General features: G+C 45.8%; 1 protein-coding gene across 1 annotated transcript; it reads right to left on the bottom strand.

Moving 5' to 3' along the window:
- Window positions 1–1,760: 1,760 nt before the first annotated feature.
- On the bottom strand, window positions 1,761–27,105 carry MIB2 (MIB E3 ubiquitin protein ligase 2). Its single transcript, XM_072354350.1, has 20 exons — window positions 26,984–27,105; window positions 26,465–26,597; window positions 18,955–19,305; window positions 18,536–18,707; window positions 13,638–13,744; window positions 11,520–11,714; window positions 11,088–11,230; window positions 10,686–10,793; window positions 10,301–10,405; window positions 9,747–9,909; window positions 9,496–9,629; window positions 7,844–7,992; window positions 7,333–7,489; window positions 6,520–6,674; window positions 6,010–6,136; window positions 5,511–5,741; window positions 4,557–4,735; window positions 4,161–4,345; window positions 3,689–3,754; window positions 1,761–3,177 (listed from the first exon to the last, which is right to left on the bottom strand). The coding sequence occupies exons 3-20, from the start codon at window positions 19,199–19,201 to the stop codon at window positions 2,936–2,938; spliced, it is 2,865 nt and encodes a 954-aa protein (XP_072210451.1). The 5' UTR covers window positions 19,202–19,305; window positions 26,465–26,597; window positions 26,984–27,105; the 3' UTR covers window positions 1,761–2,935.
- Window positions 27,106–27,316: the final 211 nt, after the last annotated feature.

Raw genomic sequence — 27,316 nt, 5'->3', positions numbered from 1 at the left:
GGATGCGCTTTAGAAACTCCGTCTGAAAACAATATTGGACAAGTAAATGAAGAACAAACAGCCCTGAGAAAACCAGCAAGAAATCCCCAGAACTGAGTTGGGTTTTGACACCAGTAGGAGGAAGGAGCATCTGTACCATAAAAACAAACAGCAAGGTTACATCACGGATATAGGAAGACTTTGCAAAGGGAGGGCTAATAAACACTGAAGAGCAAAGAGAGAACCCTGATTTACTGCAAGGAATTCTCCTTATCTAGACAGCCCTGGGAATCCATTCTTCCACAGTGCAGAGCCTCGCATTCTGCTGCAGATATTAATGATGTTTCCAGAGGAACCTTTTGACCATGCCCTGAGTTTTCCATTCTGTAAAGCTCCCTGGGAGGGACGTGGAATTGCTCGCCCTTGGTGGAACAATGCAGCACTCAGTTCCTCCATGGCATTTTAATGCCCACCCCAGATAGAGCGAGGAGCCTCCGAGGGGAATCAGCTCTAAGAGTTTGCTCCAGTTTTAGCCAAGTCACCCAGTTGTGCTGAATTAATCTCCTGCTCAGATGGAAGTTATCCCCAGTGGCTGTTTGCATTAACTCCGAACACACTAAACCCTTGCATAAGGAAATGCTGCAAAAACAGCTCTACTCGGTTCTATCACAGCAGTGATGATAAATGGGGTGAAACCTCCAGATCTCAGAATGGGTAAACGGGCTTTCGTTCCCTGCGAGCTCGTGTCCTCACTTTGCCCAGAATAATGGCAGGTTTACAGAATCCATTTTCCATGAAGATCCAGCTGCAAGAAAAGGCTGCTCATGAGACCGGCTGCCAACTCAAATACCAGCCTCCCAGCTGGGTTAGCACAGCACCTGCCAGGAAAAAACTAAGTGACAGCATAAAAAACTAAGAGAGTAAAAAGTGGTCGAATTCGTTACGAAGCGTTTCCTGAGCCTTTGCTAAAAGGGAACAAACAGGGAGAGAAGGACATCAGCTCCTTTGTGTTCTAAAGGAAGCAAATAAATTCCTCAGTTAGAGGAGACTGAGAAGGGACGTCTTCATTTGGAGGCTGCTCCAAATAAATGGTGGCCATTTGAAAACGATGCCATAAAGCAGCAGGGTCCGCACTAAGAGTCTGAGAATGCACTGAGAAGTGTTCACAGCAACCCCAAAGCCTGCAGACTGCAACCAGGAAAGCCTGCTTAATGGCAAGGAAAAACCTCCTGCTTTTGTAGGTCAGCTGAGAAATGTGAGCTGACATTTCAGTTGGAGGATTACATAAAGCCCATTAGTTTTAGCATTAACCTGTCTCAGCTGCTGCCCCGTGTTTAAGGTTTTAGACCACAAAGACTCAGCAAGATCTTCCCCTGTTCAAACCAGCAGTGGGAGGTGGCAGAAGACCCACAGAAAACACGGAGCTCCACAGCTCGTTTCCCAAAGACCCTTCAGTTTTCTTTGTGAGAAACCAACTAGTAAGGAACATCACACAGAGTTATTTATCCACGCTCAATAGCTAACAGCTGCATTTGCCTTTTGCTTTTTAAAGGAGCATTTACCCATTGCTGTGCCATCTCCTCACCTCTCTTCAACCCACTGCTGTCCTATGACCAGATAAGAAGCAGAGCTTTGACACAGAGCTTTCCGACAGCACCAAGGGATGGTGAAGAAGAAACAGACACATCCATAGCTACCACATATTGCACAAAGGTTCCATCCATTCAAATACTTGCCATCTCTTTGCTAACGAAGAAAGATAGCAGAGGAACACAGTATGGTTGGTTGGTTGGTTGTTTTTCTTAAATAGTGCTTGCAAGGTATAACAAACAGCATCACTGGTGTATAACTGTGTCATTAAAGATGTACACCACACACGCAAACACATATGGATACATACACACACACGGCCCTACATGTTGCCACTTCTGCCAACAGTAACTTTACAGGACGGATTGACCAGATAATATTTCTTCATCCAGACACTTGGAAAACACAATTACAGCCGGATCCACATTTCAGCTACTGTTTGTACATTCATTTTAATGCTCAGGAAAATATAATTTTATTTTATTAAGTTCTGCTGCAAAACAAAGAAACGAAAAACGAAAACCCTTCTCATTTCTTAATGACGACTCTGTTTTCTTCACACTCTGATCGGAGCGTTTAACACCTGCCTTTGGCATTATGGTTAGAAAGCTCAGGAGTCTCTGAACGCACAGTTGTGCTAAAAAGGAAACATGGAAGAGTGTCACTTAGAGAAGTTTTTTGTTGTAACAACGTATTTTCTCCCATCAGTGCTCACTACTTTATCTCTAAGGCACACACACACTCTGTCTCTAGGATCTCATCGCAGCCAGATTTGTCTGTCAGTCCGAATCTCGTTGAGCCTTTAAGTGCTCGTTCAGAGAGCATGCTGTCTTAGGACATCACCTCCCTACCACAGACAGGCAGCGAGGACCCATGGCCACGGCTGATCTGCTCCGGTATCTCCTTGCACAAAGCACAAGCTTTCGCTTCACCTGCCGAGGTAGAAGGTACGTCCTCCTACAGCATCACCTTCAGGGCAACTCAAGGCTGCAAGTCTGACACTGCACTAGACACGATGCAGTCACTGGAGCACTCCAAACATCTGCATGTGGAAGTCTGTTGGCCTCCGGTCTGAAAGTCTCTTCTGCCTCCAGCAGACAGCTCAGTGTTCTTTACTTTGTGTCTTTCCAATGGACGGGCAGCACAAGGTGAGGTGGCTGCCTGCCCTCCAGCACCATCCCTTGCCCTTACAGTGCTACAAGTGGAGGACACTCCCACCCCTCCGCCTTCATCCAAGTCACATTTGTTTCCCCCCCTCTTTCCCAACGGCTTTGCAGGTAGCCAGACCGAGCAGCGCTTCTCATCTAAAATGCAAACAAAAAGGATGTAAAAGGAGGTGGGAACAGGAAGGGAAGCAAGCATATCCTTAGACAAAGATCTGAATCCTCTCCCGGATAGCCTGCCGGCAGATGGGGCACACAGTAAGGGCTGTGCTGCAGTCTGGGCAAGAGCCATGTCCACACTGGAAGACCAGTTTGATTTGGTCATCGATGCAAATAGGGCAGGTGATGCGCTCTTCCATCTGCCGGTAGCGGTTCTGCAGCTCCTCCATGAGCTTCCTCTGATCCGTGGATTCAGAGCTTGGGCTGCACTCCACCTCAGTGCTGTCTGTAAGGGGTGGGAGAGCAGGAAGAGTTAGTTGCTATTGTGCTCTGTCTCATGCAGTGTCTCCTTAACCAGCCTGTCACTCCAAGAGCAGCAATTTGTTCAGACTAAACTCTCTCCAGTGAGCCTTATCCAGGGATTCTGGATAGCCTGAAATGAACTGGCCAGTGGTGCTTTCCTCTCTTCTGTTGCTCAACTGTTTTTCCTTCCCCTCTTTCAGTCTGCATGTTTCTTTATTAAAGAACAACCCATGCTGTCTGATACTGCCTTGCTGCTCTGTAGTATGTTGGTGCTACCTTAAGTAAAAGCTTGACCTCTTTGAAGCTGACTGATGCTATGGTACCAGATCCCTTTTTCTCCCCCACTCCTGCAAAAAAAATCATAAGTTAACCCTATTTTTTATGTTTTAGGTTTATTTTTTCCCCCCACTGAGAACCACTGATTGCTGCTGGGACAAATGCTGTGAAGCACTTTCCCTATTCACTGCACTGAACAGGAGCTACAGCAAACATACCTTGCTTGATTTTTTTGGTTATTGTCACTTGACACTTGATGCACTTCTTCATTCTTCTGGAGCATTCTACCAAAGTGATAGAAGGAGTGATTACAATTAAGCCCACTGATGCAAGAACAATAGGAAGACAATAGACTCGAGAACATCAGCTTTTCAATGGCCTGAGGACTCCCTGGATAATCAAGAGATGGAAATGAGGACACTGCCTTCTTTTTTGGAGCTACATCCTCGTCCCTCACTTCAGTCTTTCCTATGCAGTATCAAACACAACACAGCTTCTCAGTGCTCTGTGTTGCCAGAACTGCTGTGCTATGGATGCAACACAGCTCTCCATCTACGATGACAGTGCTGAAATCATGCTGGGGCTGTTCCAGGTCATGGGCAGCTTTGCATCCCGACTTTGATTTATGAACCCAGACAGGAAGGCTACGTGGCAGAACAGGAAAGGAAAAGAAAGACAGAACGGACTTACCCTCACACACAATGCTGTGCTGGCATGGGAAGAAATGGATGAGCAAGGCCAGCTCTGAGCAGACCAGGCACTCTGTGGGGACTGCCACACTTGAGACACTAAGGTTGGTCATTGTGTTGGGAGTGGTGTGCACGCGGCGAAGGCTGCAGGTGATGGCTGAGCAGTCTGAAGAAACCTGCTGTTCCCTGCAACCGAGAGCATGAAATCAAGTTTGAGCCACCTACTCCAGGTCCCTCTGCAGTGAGCTGATAAAATCGTTTTGATCCCTGGCAAACAATTCCACGTGAAGACAAAGATGCAGACGCTCAGGTAGCACAAACTTATCAATCTTCATTGCACTAGTGAGACCAGTCATGCATGTTGCAAAGGGGAGCTATTCCAGAGGACACTGCTTACCTGAATTTCTGTGAGAAGTCTTTGATGATTTGGACAATCCTTCCGTCTGTAATAAGGTCTAAAGGAGACTTTCCCCGATGGTTTGCATAATGAATATCTGCTCCTTCCTGTGCTAAGTAACACGCAATTGCAGTCCCAACATTCAGCTCTGTGTTTCCAAGAAAGCCAGAAGCCTGCAGCTAAAATACATTGAGAAACACTCTGTTAATAGAAAGAGTCTGTTACGTAGCTGTACCAAGTTTAAAATGAATCATCACAGTGACTATCTGAGAGCACAGTTTTGCATTCACAAAACGCAAGATGATCCTTCAGTGTATAAACAGCAGATTCAAACCTTGTGTTCCTGGAACAAGTGGGCATAAAACAGGTCCTAACTGGCACATGATCCCAAACTCATCTGAAGTCAAAAACAAATTTCTGCTGACATGAAAGACACGGGCACGTCTTTCAGCGTGTGGCCTGATATTCCTTATACAGCCATGAATATGGTGCAATACAGATAAATCTAGTTCAGGCTTTATAACAACAAAGCTTTCATCATATATGGTATGTCTCATCTCTCATACATCTGCAGATGAAGAGCAGATACTGGGGTGCCTGTGGTTTAGCTAGCCTCTTGTTTTCCATGCCATCAGACAGAAGTGAATTTCTGTGGTTCGGGGGCATGAATTAAACCCAAAGACTCTTGGCTCTGTGAGCAGATTTGTGACCTTTCCCATGTCACGCAATACTGACAAAAACATGGGATGTTACAGGACAAATGGGTGCATTATGGGAAGCTGAGCCATAATCTCAATCTATTCTCCTATAAACAAGACTGTTTGCTTCCATGTGCCTTAACAGGACAGACTTTGTACTACTTCATTGCCTTCCTCCACCTATTCAGAGTCCATTCCACAATCATCAAGCATTCTCCTGCCCTCAGTGCTGGACTTTCTCCTATTTCCAGCTCACCTTGGAAAAGAGGGATGACCCCATCTCCCCTTCACGCTTCTCCATCAGGACTGACATTAGCTGCTGTCGTTCCAAGGCAATGTGCATGGCCGTGTCCCCATCCTCATCTTCAGCATTTACATCACTACCTTCACTGACCAGCAGCTGCACCAGCCCTATATGTCCCTGGATGATAGCGAGGTGCAGAGGTGTTTGGTTCCGGTTGTTCTTGACATTGACATCACAGCGACCCTTGAAGAGAAGAATTGCATCAAACAAGAGGAGTTGTTGAGTGCTGCAGTTGTGCTGCTCGCTGATGTCCCGACTCTCAACTCCATCTTCAGGACAGAAACGTAAGTATCTCCAAAATAATGCTCTATGATTCAGCCCTCTGCATCTGGGCCACATGACCAACCTCTATACCTCACACAGCATTAACTCAGCAGTGCTGAGGAGAAAGTATGGGATTTTGGGGGTGGAAAAGCTGGAAATCTGTTGGTAGTTTTGTTTTGCTCCTTACCTCTTTGATGAGAATTTCTGCCACTTCTTTGTGATTATTGAGAGCAGCGAGGTGCAGGGCAGTGAAGCCATCTTCTTTTTTGGAGTCAACCAACTGTCGAGCTCTTGCTAGAATCTTCTTTATGGCTCTATAGTGTAGGAGGTAAACCAGAGATTGAAGTTACTTCATCAAGAAGGAAAACAATGCAGAAGAAACAGGCCTGCCTCTTCTGATCAGCAGTTATGAGTGTTCTTTACATTTAAACAAGCAGCACTGGGCCTGTTCAAACACTTCTCAGCTGCCTTCAAATACTGCACGCGTTGTCAGGAAGGTTGCTGCACAGAAGTGGCATTGCCTGTCTGCACTGTCTGCCAGAAAACCAGGCTTCCTCCACCTCAACTGGGTGCTGCCCAGCTAGGATTCATGGCTGTCTCAATAAGCATTTGGCAAGATTTCATCCCCATCTAGTCTCAGAGTGCCCAACCAATCTGTGTGTTTCCCAGGAACGCAAACTGTTGTTCATTCACTTACAGCTTGTTGCCTTTTAGAGCAGAATAGTGGAGCAGATTGAAGCCTTGGCAGTTCTGGACAGTGAAATCGATGTTGGGTACCTCAGTGAGAATCTCAATGATGACTTTGTAATCTGCAGTGATAGCATAATGCAGGGGGGTGTCTCCATGAGAATCCTATAAACGAACACCAAAGCAGAATGTAGGTTTATTTAAGAGGGTCCAATTAAGTACAATGTGCAGGACAGGAACATATACAGCCTTCCAGGTCACATCAACTCCAGATGAAACATCACTGTCATGCAGAGCAGTTTTGTATTCTTGTGACACTGGTTTCTCAGGGCTTGATACCAGCTGCTCCGCAGACACATGCTCATATTCCCAGCCCTGAGGGACTGACCCAGCACTGTCCACTTCTATAAGCATAGAAACAAGCCCTAAAAAACAGACTGAATCCAACTCATCACCACTGTCCTTCAAGTTCCTCTATGCTGTTCTAACAACCTTCAGTCCTGGGAACAGGACAGTCACGATGCCATATGTTAGGGGCAGATTAGCTCTCACTGGAAGGCACAGCAGAGTACTGCTGGCCTGAGCTAAGCAGATTTAAGATGACAAAGATATAGACCCAAAACTGGAATTTCTGAGTCCTGAATTTAGGAACATACTCCCCCAGTGCAGCACATACAGCAGTGTACCATAAGAGAACTGTCTTCAAATTCTAAGCAACAAATGATGCAAGACAAAAGAAGCAACTTCTCCCCCCCAACCCACTCCAGAAACAAAACAAAAAACATCATCACACACAGAACACCAAAAGGAAGCCAAAACTTACTGGGAGGTTGACATCACAGTTGAGTTCACAGAGGGCCTGCACCACTTCTGTGAATCCTTGACTGACAGCGACATACAAAGCTGTGCACTTTGCATTGTTTAACAGGTCCGCACCAGCTCCTTTAGCAATAAGCACACGGGCAACATCAGCTTGGTTTCTGATTTAAAGGCAAGGAGTAAGACAGAGTCAATGTCTTAAACCAGTCTGATTTCAATCAACAGGTATCTCCCATTCTCAGTAATGAATTCTTGGCTTACAGCAGGCAACAAATCAAACTAATCCCAACCAACTTACCCACACAAATTTTACAGCACAGAAGCTGGCCTAGCTGCGGACTGAATTAGTGGATCTGCAGTCCTGAAGCTTGTGGGCCAATTTCTAATGAAGTAAAGGTGAGAAGTCTCCCTCTTCCCCTTCTCACACGCTGCACACGGATGGTTCATGTGCATCTAGGAGTGCCCTTTTTTAGCCCTTTCAGTCTCGTATCAGAGTGCAAGAAAAGATCTCCTACCCAAAAGCTGCATAGTGCAGTGCTGTATCCCCCTCTTCATCTCTCAGATTGACAGTGGCATGTGCCTGCAGCAAAATCTTCACAACATCCAAATGCCCCTGATAGGAGGCGATCTGTAGTGCAGTTCTGCCCTGATTCTTGTTGTCAACCTACAGGGAAGATATAGCAAACGTCAAGGAAAGACCTTGCCTTGAGTTCAGTCTCAGCAGGATGACGGTCATTGGCTGCAGAACTGTGGTGTGCTCAGAAATACTGAGCAGAACCTGTGCTCTGTTGGCTCTGCTTTATGTACAGCAACTACAAGGCTGACTTTCTCCTTAAATATTCCTAAGGGGGAAAAGAATAGCACGTTTAGTCAAGAAGGGAGAAAGAAGCAGAGCTGGAAGCCAGGGCTCTGATTGCAGCACTGATGCCAAATCCCTCTATGCCTGCAAGCAGAATGCTTCTTGACACTGCAGCCAACTATTCCTTTTCTAATTGGAAAATGCATGAGGAGATCAAATTGGCTTCAAAAATGCCAAGTCCCCATTGCTTAATGTTACTCCAGGTACTTTATGGTGCTGGAGGGTAAATCAGTGTTGAGGTGCTGCAATGAGATTTCTCACAAAATTAAAGGGACTGAAGAACAAAAAGAGGCTGTATGAATGGTAAGAGAAAAAAAGGAAAGGGAGCTACTGAGATCAGCAGGGGGCTAAAGAGGAGAGATGAAGGAGCTGGCAGAACCTCAGCTGACTGGCAAGCAGAAAAGCTTTCTTCTTCCTTGCAGCTGGTTCTGTGTAGCAATCAGGAGAGCAGGACAGGCAAGGCTTCCCTTGATAGACTCATAACTATGGGTGAGTTGCTCCAGCAAAGAGGCGTTAGAGACCACTTTGTTATTCTTACATTTACACAAGAAAGACAGTGCTGATAAGCTGGAAAGCCCAAGGCAAGCAATTCTAACTAGCACTATGAAGTGAGCCTTTCCTTGGTGCATGTCTCTTACAGAAATAACACATTAATAGAAATACCAGAATAGAAATAAAATATAAAATAGAAATCTAATAGAAATAAACAGTAACAAGGTATTCCAGACCCTTGGCACTTTCTTATCTGAAAACCATCATGGGTGTTCAGCTACTTCTACCTCCAGAACCCTCATTAACTTCATAAATAAGAATAGAGACAGAACCTTCCAATGGACCGCTTGAAAAAGCAGCTGTATGAGTAGATGGGATCCTAACAGCTTGGCACACTGCAAGGATATGAATCGTTCCAGCAAGCCAAGTCCAGCTCCCTGCTCCAGTCAGACACCAGATAAGGACACTGCACAGACATGCACAGCATCAGAATCCGGGCAGCTTTTCTCTTTCCTGTTTCCAACAGTTCTGTTTAGCAAGGTCACGTAAGGACAGATGCATTCAGTCACACACAACCTGCTGCTTTCTTCTCAAACAGGGGCTCGATTCCTGCACATCTGGCTATTGTCTTTGTATATACATGAAGCACTAATTCTACAGCTGCAGTGTCTGTGTAGGACAGGTGAGAAATGCAATACAAGGTCTGAGAAATATATCCTTTCTCTCCCGCTCCTCCTCTCATTCAAATACAAAATGTTATGATCTCATTTTAAAGCACATCAAAAAGTAAACATTGAGGATGTCTTCAAAACTTGCCTTGTCTGGGTACTTCTGAAGGAGCTCCCGAACTTTGGCTGCATTATTGAGTGCTGCCCAAATAACCAAACACCCCGCGTGGTCTGATTCCGTCTTCTGAGACAACAGTTTCTCCAGTACAGTAACCAAAGTGCCTGGACAGGAATAAAAGCAGCCACATGTTAACAGCACCAAAGAGCATGTGTAGATATTCATATTGCTGGGACAGTAGAGCTGTAGAACCACTGTAGGGTCCATTCTCACTATCTCACTTTTGGATTCCTTGGCATTCTCTGTCGTCATGAGATTTGCTTCCTCATCTCTCTGATAAGCTGTCAGGCAAGCTGGATTAAACATCCAGGACTGGTCTCCAACTGACACTCGAAGATCTCCATCCCCATACACTTTGATCACTTTGCCAATGTGCCCCAGAGTCTGCAATTGAAAAGAGTAATGATTTTTAAAAGGAAAATACGAGGTATGCTTTTTATCTCAGAACCAGTGCAGTGCTTCTAAGAGAGGCCTTGCAGGCAGCACCCCTGCAGGGTGAAAAGAAACACTAAACAAAGACAGACAGCTCCCACTTTAAAGATGCCACAAGGTTCTCAGCAGTTTCTCTGTTACTGGTTTTACATGAAAAGAGTTTCCCAGACACATTACAAATATCTGGAAAAGGCCGATGAATCGACAAACCAAGAACTGATGAAACTGAGATTAGGAAAGGTTTCCTCTGTGCCTTTAACTACTGTGAGCTCAGTCACCGTTACTAACTGCTGAGAAAAACTGAGGGAGTTGCTGGACTGTCCTGGAAGTGATGTTTACTCACAGGTGCCATTTCGTCTGTCCACTCCCCATGGCCAGGTTGGAATCGTTTCACTGTTTCCATATCATCAATCACTCGGACAACATCACCAACCCAAAAGGTGTTGAGCTGCAAGAAAAAAAGTCATAAGCTTTGGAGAGATTAAGCAAAAAAGAAAAAAAAACCCAAAACATAAATAAATCAATCAATAAATACACACATATGTATTAATATATATGAAGATATAAGTCTATCATAAATCAGTTGTTAACACTCTTAGCACAGGATATAATAGCAGTATATTTCTTTGGCACTTGTTGGAGATGCACTGTGCCCTAACACAGCACGCTAAGTGGACAGCTATTCCCTGCAGTGTTTTATCTGGCCAAGCTCTCCTCTCAGTACATACCTTAGTCAGAGCGCCAGGATGGAAAGTCCAACGGGTTTCACTGTTGAACTGGACCCTCACATCTCCTCTGTCTGTGATTCTGTGCACAGTCCCTGTCTGGCCAATGAACTTTGGAGGGGGAGAAAAAAAAGCAGAGAAAAATCCCTACATGAATTGCATTGCTTAATAGTGAGGAAAGCAGGCAGAAGGACAGTAAGAATGCAAAACGTAACAATGCTTCAGAATACAGCACAAAGTGCCCTCATCTTTGCAAGTGATGAAGGCAGGCAATTCCTATTTGTGATCCACTCAACACGTTGTGTTTGTGAACCACGGGACCTTCTAGTATCCTGGTTACTTCCTAGCAAGTCTGAGACAGTGACTGACAACGTGCTGAGAGAATAAAAGCAAGCTGTAGCATACCTCAGCCATTTTAGGATTCCAGCCCCCATGGCCCTCCTGCATCTCCCGCAAGATGTCGATGTCCAACAGGCATTTCACTTTGTCCCCGTGCTGGAATGGATGCCTGTCTGTGCTTTCTTTTCTCTGCAGTTCAGCTGGTTTTCCTAAAGAGAATGACACCACCCACACACGTACAGGATGCAGTCATAAACTTAATGTCTCACCTGGTTTGCACATTAATGTAAGGCTCAGTGAGTGCAAGATAAAGCAAAACTCTTTCTCTACTTGTGGAGCACGCTGTACACACTCTATGGGGCAGCATGATGTAGGCAGATCACAAAGACTTTGTTCTTACTTGATAATGGTATGAATTAAACATAAGGTACTCCAAGCAAAATGGGCTTCCATGTCAGGAAATGACAGTTTCTCAACAGAAGACTTGTACCCACACACCTAATTTTGGGAGATGCTCTTTGTAGTAGAAGCCACCGGTTGCCTCCACGGTACATTTCAGGTCCACTTTTCCCTTGTGTCCAACTCGGTAGACATTTGTGGTACCATCAGACCACGTGACACTGGCCACGCTACGTCCAGTCTCTACATCCCAGCCACGAATATCAACCACACGACCAGTTTTGCCTTCACCACCTGATACAAAGAAGAGGGAAGAAAAAAATAACATCCAGCTTGAATCTTCCCAGAGACCAACAGACACCTGACTCTGAGATGCTGACTGAGATAACATTTAATAACATTTTTCCTTAGCAAGGTAAAGAGGGAGCTCAGAACCTGCCCATTCTCCAACTACTCACCATGGAGCAGTAGCACAAAGCTGAAAGTCAGTAGCTGGGGAGGATGAAATTCTGACAGATGTTGCTGCCAGGAAGGATTTCTGCAGGGCGCTGTCACAGACCTGCTCTACATATTGAACTGAAGCACACAGACCTGCTTCGCCATCAGCACCCCGCAGCCTGAAGCAGTGCCCTACAACCAAGTGTTCTTCACAAGGCAACCAACCAACAAAAACTTGTTCAGCAGCTCATACGCCTTCCTTACATCTGGTGTGTTTCACCTCGATCTGCAGAAGACACACCTTCTTAATTAAGAAAGTCAAAACTACAGGACAACTCAATTTGACCAGCTCTTAGAGAATCTCCATGTGAAGGCCACTGAAAGGCAGCCAGCCATTTGCTTTTGAATGCAAGCATGGAAAAGCTGGATCCTGTAGAAGCATAACAGTCATTGCTTTTGGCCTACAGAAACACTGCCTAGCTAGGGAACACAGTGTCATGGCACCACACTGTGGCAAAACAATAACATGATGTTGTAAGATCTGCTCAATGTCTTTAATTCCTCTGAAGCACTTGTGAGGTGGAGGATTCAATGACATTCCTCAACTAGATGCTACTGTCTTCAACACAGACACACGAGGCCATGTAATTAATACACACGCTTACCAGGACCCTGTGTCAGAGTTTGCAAAGCTACATGTTGTCACTGCTTATATGTTCTGTGCTGTGCTGGTGCTATCAGGAAGCCAAGTTCTGAAGAGCAAACAGCAGCAGATGGGTACAGCTCGAAGAAAAGGCAGCATCAATGGAGAACAACTGAGCACCTGGCTTTATATTCCCCCTCAACTGTTCTGCACACAGCGCTGCTTTCAGGTCGTGACCATCACCACCAACACAAGTCTCAGACATGTAAATGTTGATCTGATCTCAAAATAATGGATAAGCTGGACTGAGCATAAGCCTCTTTTGCTCTCAGACTCCACAAGTAAATCATGTCCTCCACTGAACCACAGAGCTGCAGTCAATGGTGGAACCTTTGGACTTGCAACTCAATTATCAAGAGCAAAAAGAAGCTGTAAACAGTGCGGTATGTACAAAACTCAGAGCAGGAACATGCAGTTACACTGTCATAACCTTAAAGCACTGCACAGAAATTGCTGTCAGTGAGTTGCAGTCATTATACCCCAAGAGCAGGTCTAGTAAAAGCTCTCCTGCCTCTGCATTTTCAGCCCAAAGTTACAATTCACACAGAAAAAAAGAAACCATTCGCCAGCAACAATAGCAGATAATTCTCCATTAGTGCTCCACGTCAAACTTAGAGACTATTCCTCTTCACTGTTCTTAAGTGTCTAAATAAGAACATTCCAAAGCCTTCCATGGGAAAAAGGAATACTCAACACAGTCAGACAAACCTCAATTCCCACTCAGTGGAAGCTTTTTCAGGAGCAGACAGGTCTTTATTTCCTTGCAGCATGTTGTACATTTACAGCTCCATATAAAACCTTCAGGATGGCTCCTATGAGTATTCACATCTATGAAATGGGAGCAGATAAACTTCCCTCCCACACCCTGAATGAATGCATACAGTCTACATCACAGATACATTTCTAAACAAATACAATAAATAACGTTTCATTCGCTAAAGAACAGAGGCCTGCCTCATCTAACAGTTCCCCTAAGAGCTACTGCTCAGAACATGCATTTTCAATCAGCAATTTAGCAAAAAGAAGGGGAAAAAAGCCTAACGGTCTCTTTATAGGCCATCTCAAAAGCAGCTTACCATCTTGGTTACCCCATTCCCAGTCGGGGCCACGTACGACTTTAGCCCCCTGGAAAGTCCCTTTTAACGTGATGCGAGTCAGATTCTGTCGAGGACTCACTAGGACTCTGAAAAACAAAACAAGAAAAAACAAATTGATTATTGCTACTTAAGACTCTATGAAGCTTTGTTCCATACTTACAGCAAAGCATGGCTTGAGCTCTGAAAAACATGTAAATCGTGAAAAAAAGCAATTAAAATAAAACAGAGACTTTGACGCTACAAGCTGGTCTCACCAGGAAGGACAGAACTCTTAGGTACTGTTGCACTGATAGCAGAAAGACAACTAGTGAGTAATATACCGACTTACAGCAGCCCTTGAATCCCACTGTGACTTTCAGGCAAAGCCTATGGGTGTTACTACAGTGTAAACTATATGAAAGCATTAATGGCTCAAGTATTCTCTTAGCTCAGTCGTGAGGAGTTCAGCACATTTCATAACTTAAGCTGCAGACTGCACAGCCTAATTCACTTTCTGAAAAGCAGAGCAGATTAGAGTAGCGTTATGGCTAGACTGTTTCCAGGATAACGAAGACCTTTATCTACCCAGCAGTCTGCATTGATCTTAAGGAAACAAAGGAAAAAAATTACCTACGTGATAGTAAACAGGGGGTCTGACGTCCTGTTAAAGCAGCTTCCAATTCCCATTGTGTTACAGCAACTTCTCTGCTGGTCTTTCTGTGTGCTGTTCTTAGTTTCTGTTCCTTAGCAGAAAGCTGTTTGTAAGATACCAAGCCACTAAAGCCCTCACTGACCTGCTTGGTTTGGTCTCCTCGGGTACAATCTGCTTTTCTAGGCGCTGCAATCCATACCCTTAACTCTCCATCTCATCCTGACAGGCTCCCAGCAACTCCCAGCCACAGCAGCTGCTCTGCAGGGCAAGGGGGGGAGCCTACCAGGAATAGGGCTGGCCTCAGAATACTGTGTTCATTTCCCATCTAATGCCTCCAGAGAGAAGGTGGAGACTCAGAAGGATAAAAAGCTTATGCTTGAACTCATTGTTTACTTATCCATCAAAAGCCTAAGTCTTTTACCTTTCTTAACTTGCTAACATATCTCCTACCTGTGCTTTACATCCCTTTTCATCCTAGTGTATTTAAGAAGAGGGAGAATATATACACGTTTCTTTTTCAGTGCCGTGCAATTATGACATTAGGAAGAGAGAAAGTACCATCGCAATTCCACCTAAATGCTGGAGGCTGCCCACCATAACTGCTGCCTCCTCTGGTCCCGCTCCAATGCTGACCGCAAACTGAACCTCATTGCTGACCAGCATCTCAGAACGATACAAGACCCAGACGCCCTAAGCCAACACATCTTAAGTTTTAATTTAATTCAGCATGTTTTCCTCCAAATGCTGGACAAGAGCCAGAGTTATTCGCGTGTTGCAGAAATACCCACGGGATAAATTTAATGACTGCAATATTGCCTTTAATAACTATTTTAATTATTACAGCCATTCAAAGTCTGCAGTCATTTCTGTCCTACAAATTCCAATGATATTAAATTACTGTGGAGTCCAGAAGACACTTGGGAACATGTTCTGTACAGAATGAAGCTATTCATCTCTTCAGCTCGATGGGAACCACCCCCTGCTGATACTCTGCCTGTGCTCAATTTTCACTGAGGTGTTTACATCTCACATCACTGAGAGCTATGCTAGGAAAACAGCATCATCCAGGCTTTACAGATAGAAGCTACTCACTTGGAGAAATTTAAACAAGCTGCTTTTAATCTGAAGTAGCAATTTAAGACCTTGCAGAAGTTGTAGCTCCTTCCTACCAGGCACAGCTTATACACCGTGTGAGACAGAGACCTTCACACTGCAGAAAATACTTAAAGGAATGAGCAGAGTGCACAGAGATGGTTACTTTGTGAGGCAGCACTGTGTAAATGGGACCATCACGTATCTTTAGAGAAACGCTGGGAACAAACCCACACTTCCTCTAGGATGTATTAAAAAAAAGCATAAAGAACCTGCAGAACCTACAGGTAAAAACTGACATCAACACAAGAAAATGCAGATTCTCTAATCCTCCCTAACAAAGCCTTCCTGAAGCACTTCCAGCAAAGGATAAAGGATGCTCTGACAGATGGCAGGCTCCAGCATTAGCCCAGGCTTTCATTATAAGTGACCACAGAAGGAAAGGAGGAAGGCTGGGCTGTTAAAGCTGCACACACTTGTGAAAAACCTGGTGAGTTTTGCTTTGCCATCTTGCTTACAGAGCCTGACTTACCTTCCAATTACTAAGCATATAAAATTCAGCAAGTGGACAAAAAGATCATGAGAAAAAGCAATGAAATGGAGTTGCCCAGCCTTTTAAATTAAAAAAGAGAGCCACTCTCAGAATTAAGCCATAAGCTGCAAATCAAATAAGATCAATAAAGAACGCCAGCAATTGCCAGATGTCAGGAAGAGAAATTCAAATGGCAAAATGGACAAAATCAATACTTCCTGCCACCAGCAGTTCAAAGTAGGTCATTTAAGACCCAAAATAGCTTTCAGGTAACGGTGTCTTCAAAACCTCTTTAGAAAACTGATTGGGAATGCTCTGCGGGGCCTGTCTGGACTTAAGGCCTCTTAAGATCCTAGGATTAGTGAGCTGCTACAAACAGGTACTTGTTGGTCATGCCTATGTTTAGCTGCACAGGTGCCATGGGGTAGGGATGGCAATGAGAGTGCAGGTGGCAGCAGCTCAGTGCACAAGGCCATCATGCTGTCATCTCTGCAGCTGTCCTGCCAGAGTTCTTGCCTTCCTTTTACAACAGATGAGCAATGGGAGCAGTTACAACACTGGATCCACGCTTGTAGTCCATCTCTTCACAAAGGGATGAGACCAGATAAAACCTGCCAAGTCCCAGCTCTTGATCTTTGGTTAAAAGGACAGTGGATGTGAAAGCTCTGGGTCACAGATGCATTCCATAGGGCTTAATAGGATAGACAACTGGGGATACAATCATTAAGTATGGGGATACATCTGTAAGTAGTCCCATCATTACGGGATGCTGTCGGATCTGCTGGGATGTCCCACCCCAATCGCATAAGCTTTCTTACTAAGTAATGCTCTCATGGTCCCTGCATAGCACTTTGTCCAAGTCTTGAAAGCACACAGCTCTGTGCTTGAGGCTGTTCATGTCCTCATTTCAGTAACCATAAGATTGCCATTCTCTGCTGGAGAAAGGAGGTGAGGGCCACGTGATCTCTAAAAGATCTCAGTGCTGTATTTCAGAGCCATTCAAACAACTGCAGGTAACAACAACAAGAACACTACAAGAAAAGCCAAATCCACACAGCTGTTACCATGCTTTTAAATATGCAGCTTTTTAGTCCTTGGGGAGCTGCCAAAGGTTCTCACTTGTACTTTATTGAGCAAGAAAAGAAATGGAGATGAATGATCTAAGCAATAGGCTCTTCACAACACTGAGGCCTCAGTGATTCATAAGCAAGTAATTTTTGTTCTTCGAAAAGGATGCTGCATTGCCTGGGGCAACGTGTCTTTGCAGCTCAGCCCTCACAGCATTGCTCAAGTGTGATCTTCCCTACATTCGATTCCTAACGCAATCCATGAACACCAGACCAACAGATCACAGAATTATATCTGTATTAAAACAAAGGTGTCCCTCCTTCCTGCTTCCACGCAGAGTAATTTCTGAGTAAAGCTGGTTTAGGAGGAGCTCCCTGCTTGAAAGCTCTTGCATAAAGCCCACACGCACTGCAGTTATAGCACAGCGTTCCCCCATCCAGTTCAGTGTAACAAAGAGCAATTCTGCCCAAATGGTTTCTCCAAAAGCTTTAGTGACTGCCAAGAATAACAACCTGCACCTTTCATTCATCTTCAAAATTGCAGCTTTCCGTAAATGGAAACTTCCTCATTATGGATTTCTCATTTCTCTGCCCCCCAGCACAGCTACACTCCACACCTGCCACTTAGAACAGCAGGAAAGATGTCATGTTACACAGGAACACCCACCTCTGCTTTTTACTCTCCCCTTTTCCAAGTCTCCCAGAATCCATGCTGGCATCTGACAGGCTCACATTGTGTCCCCCGTGTGTTTTTGTAGCTTTGGGGATTATTTTGTTAATTATTTTTATTAGCTGCCTGATAGTTCCTGCTAACATATAGGGATGTTTTAGTGAAAAACTACCTCCAGAGAACCCAGCAGTGCTGAGATGTTTTGCAGGCAATATTCCAGAGCGGTGCTGCAGTGTATTGGCAAAGTCAGACAAGTCACACAGGACAATACGAGGTCTGGCAGGTTTACTGGCAGCCTTCCACACTCTCTTCTCACGCTGGCAGCAAGCAGAGTACTACCTAATTAAAGCAGCATCCTGGATAAGGTCAGATGAAAAGCAAATTTTCTTTTCAAGGCTTATTTACATCTTTTGCCATCCAGGTTCCTCAGAAAATGAAAGAATTTCTGCAAAGGACATGAATTCCGAGAAGAAAATCACCTGGCAATCTTGCCCAGCAAAAAAAGAACATTCAAAAAGAGTTTAAAATAGAGCTCTGTGGTGTTCCTCCCTAAGCATTGCTCAGCCCAAAGCTGCAGCACCTCACAGACTTTCTTGAGTCTAGAACTCAAACAGCAGAAGCAAACAGACACCCCTGAGCAACTACCTAGGGTTACCTATAATACTGAGAGTAAAAAATACACATATAAATATATTGCCACTAAACACACACAGTGGAAATCATGACGCTCAATTCACAATAGGATCTGTCTGGATTGTGATATTAACACAAGCTCAGGAAATATCCTAATCTGGTGGATAAACACAAGCCTTAAAGCTCAGAGACCATCTCCTGGGACAGCAGCATCACCCAGTACACGGGCCTCCCCCTACAAGCACCACTTACGGCTGTGAATGCGCTGTCTCGTAGCGCTCAAAGGCATGCGACAGGTCGTGCTTGTTGTTCATGTAACACTGTGTGCACAGGTCGTAGTCAAAGCACATCTTGCACTTCCACCGCATCCCTCGTATGCCGTGCTTCTTGCAGCAGTCACAGATGATGTTAGGATGACGGACGCCTAGCAGAACAGAAATAAAGGAACATGACCCTACATGAACTTCAGAGACATCAGGCTGACAAGGCTGTCAGAACTGTAGTAGCATATTTTAAGGGGAAAAAGACTAAGTATTTTACTGCTGCTCAGCATCAGTCTACACACAGTGGCAAAAAGCTCACGTGCCAGCTAGCATGGAGACAAGTGTTACACTTGGTACAGATGGCTTTACAGCACTAGAGTTTATGCTCCATTTCCATGCCACACTTACCTATTTGTGCGTTATCATACAGAAGAAGGTCGTAAGCTCCTTGAAATCCAGTCCGATAGTTGGTTCTGTTGCCTTGATCCCACTGCACGACCACAGTCTTATCCGGGGTGGTTGGGCTGCCTGTCCGACCAATCTCAACCACAGTCCCAACGTTCCCTTCACCATTGTCCTGGCTGCCCCACTTCCAGTCCACTCCACGAACTACCCGCATCCCAACCTGCATGCTGGCATAGGGGTCCAAGTCCATTGCTCTGCACAACAACCCTCAGAACTCCTTCATGGAGGCGGCTTTGGAGACAGACAGCATCAACAGCAACGCACCCAGCATCCTCTGCTGCATTTTTAGCACACCTGCAAAGACAACATAAGATTCAGTGATGTCATCCAACACATCACAGCAATAACTCTTGTAGCAAGGCAAGCAGGCCTGACCTGCTGAATAGAGAAACCTGTATTTTACTTAAACAGGCACCCTCACAGCTTTAACACACGTGGGAAGGATGTGCAAACTAGTCAGACCACTCAGGCACAGAGAAATCTGCACCAAAAACCCAAAGATTCATTGCAGAGCATTGGCTGTGAGGGGTATGAGCACCTCTGCTGCCATTTATCAATGTAAGCTATAGCAGGAACAAGAGGGGGGTGAGCAGCTGATGCTCAATCAGCACTGCAGACTGGGATCAGTAGCAGCTCAGGACAGCCCTTCCTCCTGTTGCCATGACAATCAGTAAATGAGGTGAACAGCACAAGAATGCAGCACATCCTCTGAATTAAACCAAATCGATTGTCAAAGCCCAGTTTAAAGGTTCACAGATCTCTTTACTAGAACAAGACAGGGGAATACAGCTTTCAATACTGAGGGCCAGAGCTGCTGCTCAGACTTCTGGAACAATCTGCTCTAGCAACCTTTTAGCTTGAGAGGGAGACCCAGGGATGCCCAAAAACATCTGTAACATCCACAATATGCTGAAATATGAATAGAAAGCAAACAACAAAACCAAAACTCACACGGGACAGAACCACAGAGCGCCAAGGGCCAAACTGTGCCACTTCCAAACGTGCAGCCAAGCTCAGCAAGTGCCACAGCACAGAGGCAGCTCAGCCCAGGCTGACAGAGCAGCTGAGCTGGTAGGACGTGCACTCAGATGCAGCTGCAGCTCTGTGCCATGTGACACACAGTTAACACTACCGCCTACCAATACAGCAAGCGAAACCACCGAGGCCTAAAAATAAACTCTTCCTCCAGCCAAACATCCCCTTCTAAATGTATGGAGGAGTAATTTGATGCAAAATCGAGTTTCTAACATGCAGCGAGCCTGATTTCTGTTCAGCCATAGCATCTCTAGCTTCAGGCTTTTTTCTGCTGCGCATCGCTGTGACATCCCAACACCTCTCACGCAAGCAGCACCAAGAGCAGATGTCCTTGTGAACTTCATGGCATCTTCGGTTCTAATCATTGCAAACAGACGCCTCAGGCAACACTTTCATCTCCAATCCCTTTGTGGAGGTGGATGCAATATTGCTGAGTTTGAAGCGCACCAGTATTCATCGCTTTGAGGAAACTAAAACCTCATGAGATTTGTACCATCTCAGAGATAGAAGAAGATCTCATTATCAGAGAGAAACAAAAAAGACGACGACAAACATTCCTGTTTCATCCAAATGAGTGCTTCAATGGCACCTGGGAACAGCAGGCACAGCGCTCAGCACTTGAGGCTGAAATCCTCCCATTGGTGAACCCTGGGGCCTGGGCAGCTGCTGCAGGAGCCAAGGTTTCCTCCACAGATTCCCAGTCAGGGACACAAAATACGTAACATTGCCGGGAGGAGAAAACACTCTGTCCTCTGCCTGACAACGTCAACACTGCCCAAAGCTCACTATCTGTTTGCACAGTACCTTGTGTGTTTGCACTGCGCTCACAGCTGTGCCACGTAGCCACAAACCCACTCTTCCCCATAACCTTTTACCATGCAACGTGTAAGAGAACTTAAGCTTTTGCATCCTCAGCACAACTGGGAGGTGGGTAAAGGAGCTTATTTTAATTAGAAGCTGATCCAAGGAGTTCTGCATCCTGCTTTGAGGCCCATGACCCTAGTTCTGTTCTCATAAGAGTGTGAAACAGCAGCAACAAAAACCATTAACCATGAGCTTGAGTTTATCATATTGGCTTGCAGCAACTGGAAGTGAACTTGTGTCTCAGCTGTCTCCACAGCCTTTCACTCTCTGTGAAACAGCGAAGGCAGAAGGAGCCTTTGAGTCTTCTCTTTATACCTTGTGTGAAGTTCTGCTCTTACACAGTCTGTTCATACTGAGCCCCATATGGAAATCTATATTCTAATTCTCTCCCATTTCTTCAGAGCCACATTTACTAGCTCAGCTCAGAAAGTCTCTTGTTTTCAACCAGCTTCCCTACTACTGCTGACAGGGTCACATAAAACCCTAATGACCCATAAATGTATCTCTGGTATAAGGGCTGATCCTACATTGTAACACATTAGTAAGATGTTTTGCTTTCAGAATAGCTGTTACGATACCTTATTAATTTACAAACATTGGGCTGTAACGCTGCCTCATAACACAGTACCACTCCCACTTGTTGATGTGGAAAAGCACACAGCCAGACTCTTTTCATTGTTTATTGTTTTCCAGATCTCATTCCACAGCCCATGCTCACACAAAGAGCAGCTCTGTCGGATCAGGTCTTGTTTATCCACTGAGACTGAAGGATGGCGACGGAGTTGCAAAGTTAGGCAAGCAGGAGTTGAACTGTCCTGTTTGCAGGAAGCACGTTTTGCAGATCAGAGAAAAGGTCCAGTAGATCAAAGCCAACCACCTCCAAGTCATGAAATAATGTCAGTGATACCAGACCAAAGAAAAACAGGGATGGGTTCAGTCCTGACAGCAATGCTCCTCCTCAAAACAGCCATCTGATTGGGCTTCATTTTGCTACAGAGGCTGATCTTGGAACAACCATGCCCCAGCATAAATTGGCAATAGGCGCCTTAGTAGAATTTCAATGGAACAGGCTGAAACCACACTCATCTTACCAGGAGCCAACAGCAAGCACCAAGGATATTATTCCTTGCACTGTAACAGAGCGGTTCTTTTACTTTTCAAGCCCTACTGGAAGAGCAGAGAACAGATGGCCAAGACAGTGAGCACACTCCAATTGAAACGCAGTTTGGATTTGGCTTGGTTTATATCCTAGGAGATGAAAGAAAGCTTAAGGCCACAGAAGCAATGCTGGAGATTAAGGCAGTGAAGGCCGCACCTCTCACCCAACTCTACTCTGTATCTGTTATTGAAGTGTAACGCAGCCCTGCTTTGAGAAGGCAGTTTCCAAGTCCTCATCTCCAGTGGCTCAGACAAAGAGGGCAGAGAGAGCCAAGAAATACCACAGTGCCTGACCGCAGCTCAGGAGACACAAGCTGGGAGCTTTCCCAGCACTACCAGATCTTCCGGATTAGAACCATGGCACCATCTCAGCCGCTGCGCAGCAAATTTAACCAGCAAGAATTAACCGAAATTCATGAAATTCCTCCTTAGCCCACCAGAAGGGTACACAGTCTAATATTGCACTGCTAAGCCAGGAGGCCTCAACAGCATTTCATTTCACAGCTCCCCACAGATGGGGATATTCTTTCCTCTGCTGTCAGGATTGCTGTTTAATCTAAGTTTTACAAAATGGCATCACTGGCACAGAGCAGGAAAAGAAGAGCAGATGATGCTTCCGTGGGTAAAGTATCACTATCAGCTAAATGAAGCCATCCTTCCTGAAAGGCTATTCTCAGCAGAAAGAAAACTTAAAAATAGGGTAGCTGCTTTTTAAAACCCATCAACCATGAAAAAGCCTGAGTGAGGTTAAACAATTTCTATACCCCATACCTCACCTGCTCTCAAAGTATATTTAACCGTATTACATAAACAGAACAAAGCAGGTCATTAATATGCCTTTGCTCGGGGATTAACTTCTTGTCATTTCAACTCCACTGTAATTGTTTGGTGGAAGAGCAGGCACACAGCCTGAAATACTGGGACACGGGGCGAGGAAACACTAAAAATAACTTGCTGGGCACTGTGCTTAAGGACAGTCCCACTGACTGCATTTCACCTCTGCAATCCACACTCGTCCTTTACAGACCCCAGCCTGGTGATCCCTTCTGTCTCAGCTGAACTTTGCATTCAGCTCATACTGATTGTATTCTCGTAGTGAGCGAGACGAGAACGTTGCCTTCCCTTTCATGCTGTGCTCTCTGTGGTCATCGTGCCAATTTATTATTTATTCTTCCAGCCTCATAAAGGATACTGGCTTAAAAGCAGCAGCAGCTTTGTTAATGTTTCGTGCATAATCAATAACAGTAATTTTGTGCAAATCCTTTTATAAGAAGCTTGACTCCTTGCCTTGAAATCCAAGCACTCGTCTGCGTAACCTCAATCCAGGAGGACCCAATTTCCTTAGTGTGAAATAAAAAGTGGCAGAGTAAGCCACACTCCCTACCACCAGCAGCAGAAATACAACCTTATTTTTAATGAATCAGCTCAGCGTTGACTAACAGGCTACGCTGACGGAATACTGAGTTGCAAGTAGGTCAATATTTATTTTAGCCCTTACAAATGAGAAAACAATCTCCAGGAGACACCACAGGTCAACCAAAAATCAACAGCTGTCACAAGCTTCCCACAATAGATGCTGCAGTGCACCACAGAGAGGTGGAAGACTTTTGGTCAAGTCGGGCATGCCTGACATTGAGTTACACGTCACCATCAGCCGAATCCTACAAAGCTATTTCCCTCCACTGAGCACAAAAACTTCAGGCTTCAAATTGGTGGGATCAGTGCACATCTGCTCACTGGAGAATTAAGAGTGATTATAAGTGAAAGTTCACACTGGGCATCTAGTGCATCTCTTATTACATCCCATAAGATAATTGCTCATGAGCCTGATGAAATTTCCTTCTGGCTTTTGATGAACTGTGCTCTCTCCAGGAGGGAGAAAAACATATCAGCTCCAGCCATTTGCTTTAATTGAACCTGACAGCTTGCAGATTGCTGCCTAAAGCCTCGAAAAGCTCAGTAGCTGAGCAAAATCTACTTTTTCCTCAATAGCGTATTTCATAAAACCAAATACATCCAGGGAAACTGAAAAATCTCTGCTACTTAAAGAACAAACTCAAGTCGTCTGTTAGGAATGGCTCAGATGTAGCTAACTACGCCTTGTGGCAAAGCATGAGCTCAGTTGCCTCAGGAAAATCCCTCCCAGCCCTATTTTCAACTGCCTCAAAAATGCAGAACCACACAGAACCATATCCCAAAGTCCAGAAATCTCTCCTTTCTTCTGTTCTTGTTTGTGCTCTTACTTAGTCATTGGTCTGATATTTCTCAGAGGCAAGAGTATCTGACCTCTAGCAGGTGGTGCTGAGCCCTAGGCAAAGTTAGGTTGGTGTGTCCTTCACACTGGCTGTCAAATCCTATTTTACCATGAAAACAAGGATTCATTAACTTAAAAATTCACAGTCCTCTAATCTACTTACACAACTGCCTCGTCTGTCCAGAAGAGCAGTTATTTCCTCTAACAAGTCATTAAAAACCAGGATGCTAACATTACTGCGTGCATAAGAATCAAGAGGAGAAGGGAACACTGAAATCAAGTTGATGGGGCTGAACAGCGGGCTGAGCAGTGACTTGGAGAAAACATGTTATGATTCTGTGGCATGGTTATTTGTAGGTTCTTTAGATTCAGGTGCCCTCAGTGGTGATTCAACAGGATCTCAGATGTGAGAACAAAACTTTCTCCAACTTTTTAGAATGAAAAGAATCCTCCCGCATTGAGCAAGCTGCAGCATAAAACCATCTGAACCTCTGCTGAGCCTTCATAGCTCATCCTACTAACCTCCAGATTCCCCTTCAGGCTTTTATAACAGTCAACATTGCACTCCTGCCATTTTCCAGCCTAGAACTCACCCTTTCTGTGCACTGGAAGCAGATCAAAAGGTTTAAGTCTAATCTATCCTGACATGCCTTTGGCTAGAGAGACATCAGCTGCGTAGGAGCAGAATGAATTGACTAGTAAGCTGTTACTTTCCTTCCTGGTACTCAATAAAGGTTTGCGGGTCAGTACATACACCAATTCTCTTAGAATTCTGCACATTTTAGGAGCACAGATGTCATCTTTCAGCTCTGGAGAGCTTTAGAGATGGAAATTGGAGCCACGGCTATGGAGGGGATTGGTGACAGAGCCAATAGAACGTATATCCTCATTCTGTTCTCCAGAATCTGGCCCACAATCACATACACAAAAAAATAAAGAAAGAAAACAAGGAAGAACGTGGATCAAGGTCCAAGATCAAGCCATTTACTGTCCTGATAGTACAGATACAATTCCACTGCTGCCTCTTCCCACATTCAGCTGGTCTAAATGCTAGAAGACTCACTCCCTATTCTGGGAAATTTCAAACAAAACTACAGCTCTCATTACTGAAGGAGCAGAAACATTTAAATTCTGTAAGTTTCACAAGGAAAAGAACCTGCCCGCTTTTGAGCAGATACATGTCCCTCCCCATTCCAGCCTGTTATTTACCTGACTGAAGTACACACACCCAGCCCATTCTGCAGCAGAAGAGCACTCCAGTGCTAATGGAGCTGGAGCTTTGATAAGAGTCAAAACAATAAAACAGGCAGAGCAGTTCCTTTACACTCCCAAATACCAACCACAACAACAGGAGTTACGGGACTACAACGCGAGTCACCTGATATGCCATCTACTGCCATATTAATTGGCCACCTTCAGGAAGATCTTCATGAAGGGTAACATCATTGGCCCTGTAGGTGTTAACTGCTCTAGATACAAAAGTAGACAGCCGTAACTCAAAGCACAAAGCGAATCCCATAAAGGCATGCAGCTCACTAGCTCTGCCAAGGCTACCGAAGCCTTGTTTTATAGGATTTCTGCAATCAATATAACACAGATGTGCATTATTTACAGTAAATGAGGCCCTCATTTTATTCTTACTCAAGAAAGCAAGTTCTAGAGTTGAGTGTCAGCAAGAAAATCAGACCAAATGCACACACCACTTGCAATACAACTGAAGCATCTCCTTTAAGTTTGTCCTCTGCTATCACTGCTATCTGCCATCTTTTCTGAACTGACAAAGATCACAGAAACATGAAGGGGGGTAGGAAAGAAAAAGTTCTGAGTTATATTCATCACACAGTATATGCTCCAGTGATAGAAAATGCCCGGCAGGAATCAGTTGCAACGTCTCAGTAGCAAGCAAGGACAGAACTGCAGAACCTGCTTCAGAGCAGGGAACAGCCACATTCACAGCTTGTGGGGCAGCGAGCACTGATCACCCAGAAGAAAAGAAGCAGAAATTGCTCAGGAGCAAGCAGAGACATCCCACGACAGGATCAGCCGTAGCTGAACACAGCAGAAAGAAAAGCAGCCACTGAGAGCTGAGCTAACCTACCCCCAGCCCAGTGTAAGAAAGGAGGAAAATAAAGGGGCACAGACCTGACAGAGAGGAGAGACGGCAAAATCCGGAGAGCCCTTCAGACAGCCGCTGTCCTTAATCGACGGCCGCGTTTGTGTCCTTCCCGTATTCATTCTCGGTGCAGGAGCCCGAACGCTGACCCGCTCCGCCGGCCTGGGGAGAGAATTAAACAAGCGCTCAGCTGGCAGTGCAGGCAGGGGGCAGCTCTGGCTACGGACCCCCGGGATGGGCGCCGTGCGAGTCCCGGCTCAGGCACCGCAACCCCACAACCGCGGATCCAGGGCCCGGCTCCCATAGGGCCGCAGGCCTCCCCCGGCAGCCCCGCGGCGCTCCGTGCCCGCTCCCCGAGCCGGGAGCCCGCAGCCCCCGGACCCGGCACGGCACCTCCGCCGCTCCCCAGGCACGCCCTCAGGGCCGCGGCGCCGTCCAGGCCGCGAGGTGGCCGCACACCTCACTGAGGTAACCCAAAGCCCGGAGGCGACGCGGCCCGTGGAACTCCCGCCCCGCTACCGGCAGCTCCGTCCCGGTGTCTCTCTTACCGCCGGGGACGCGGCCGAAGAAGCGGACCGACCCGGTGCTACGGCGGCGGCTCCCTTCGACCCCGCTCCCCCGGGACCGCCAGCGCGCCCCGCCCAGGCCTCTCCCGCCGCGCTGACAGCCGCGGGGCACGCTGGGACATGTAGTTCTCCACGCGCGCTGCTCCGCGCCCGGGAAGCGCCGCTGACTACAAATCCCGTCATGCAGCGCGCGGAGCCCCGCGGCGCGGGTCGGGCCCGCCAAGCCTCGGGGTGCGCGCCCGCACCTCGCCTGAGGTGAACTGAGCGACGCGGGAGCGCGCTTCAATCCTGAGGTGGCTGTCAGCGTTTGTTCCG

This window comes from Excalfactoria chinensis, chromosome 20, assembly GCF_039878825.1.
Source record: "Excalfactoria chinensis isolate bCotChi1 chromosome 20, bCotChi1.hap2, whole genome shotgun sequence".
NCBI classification, from domain to species: domain Eukaryota; kingdom Metazoa; phylum Chordata; class Aves; order Galliformes; family Phasianidae; genus Excalfactoria; species Excalfactoria chinensis.
Note: the sequence above shows the minus strand (reverse complement) of the source record. Positions and strands in the feature narration are given on the sequence as shown.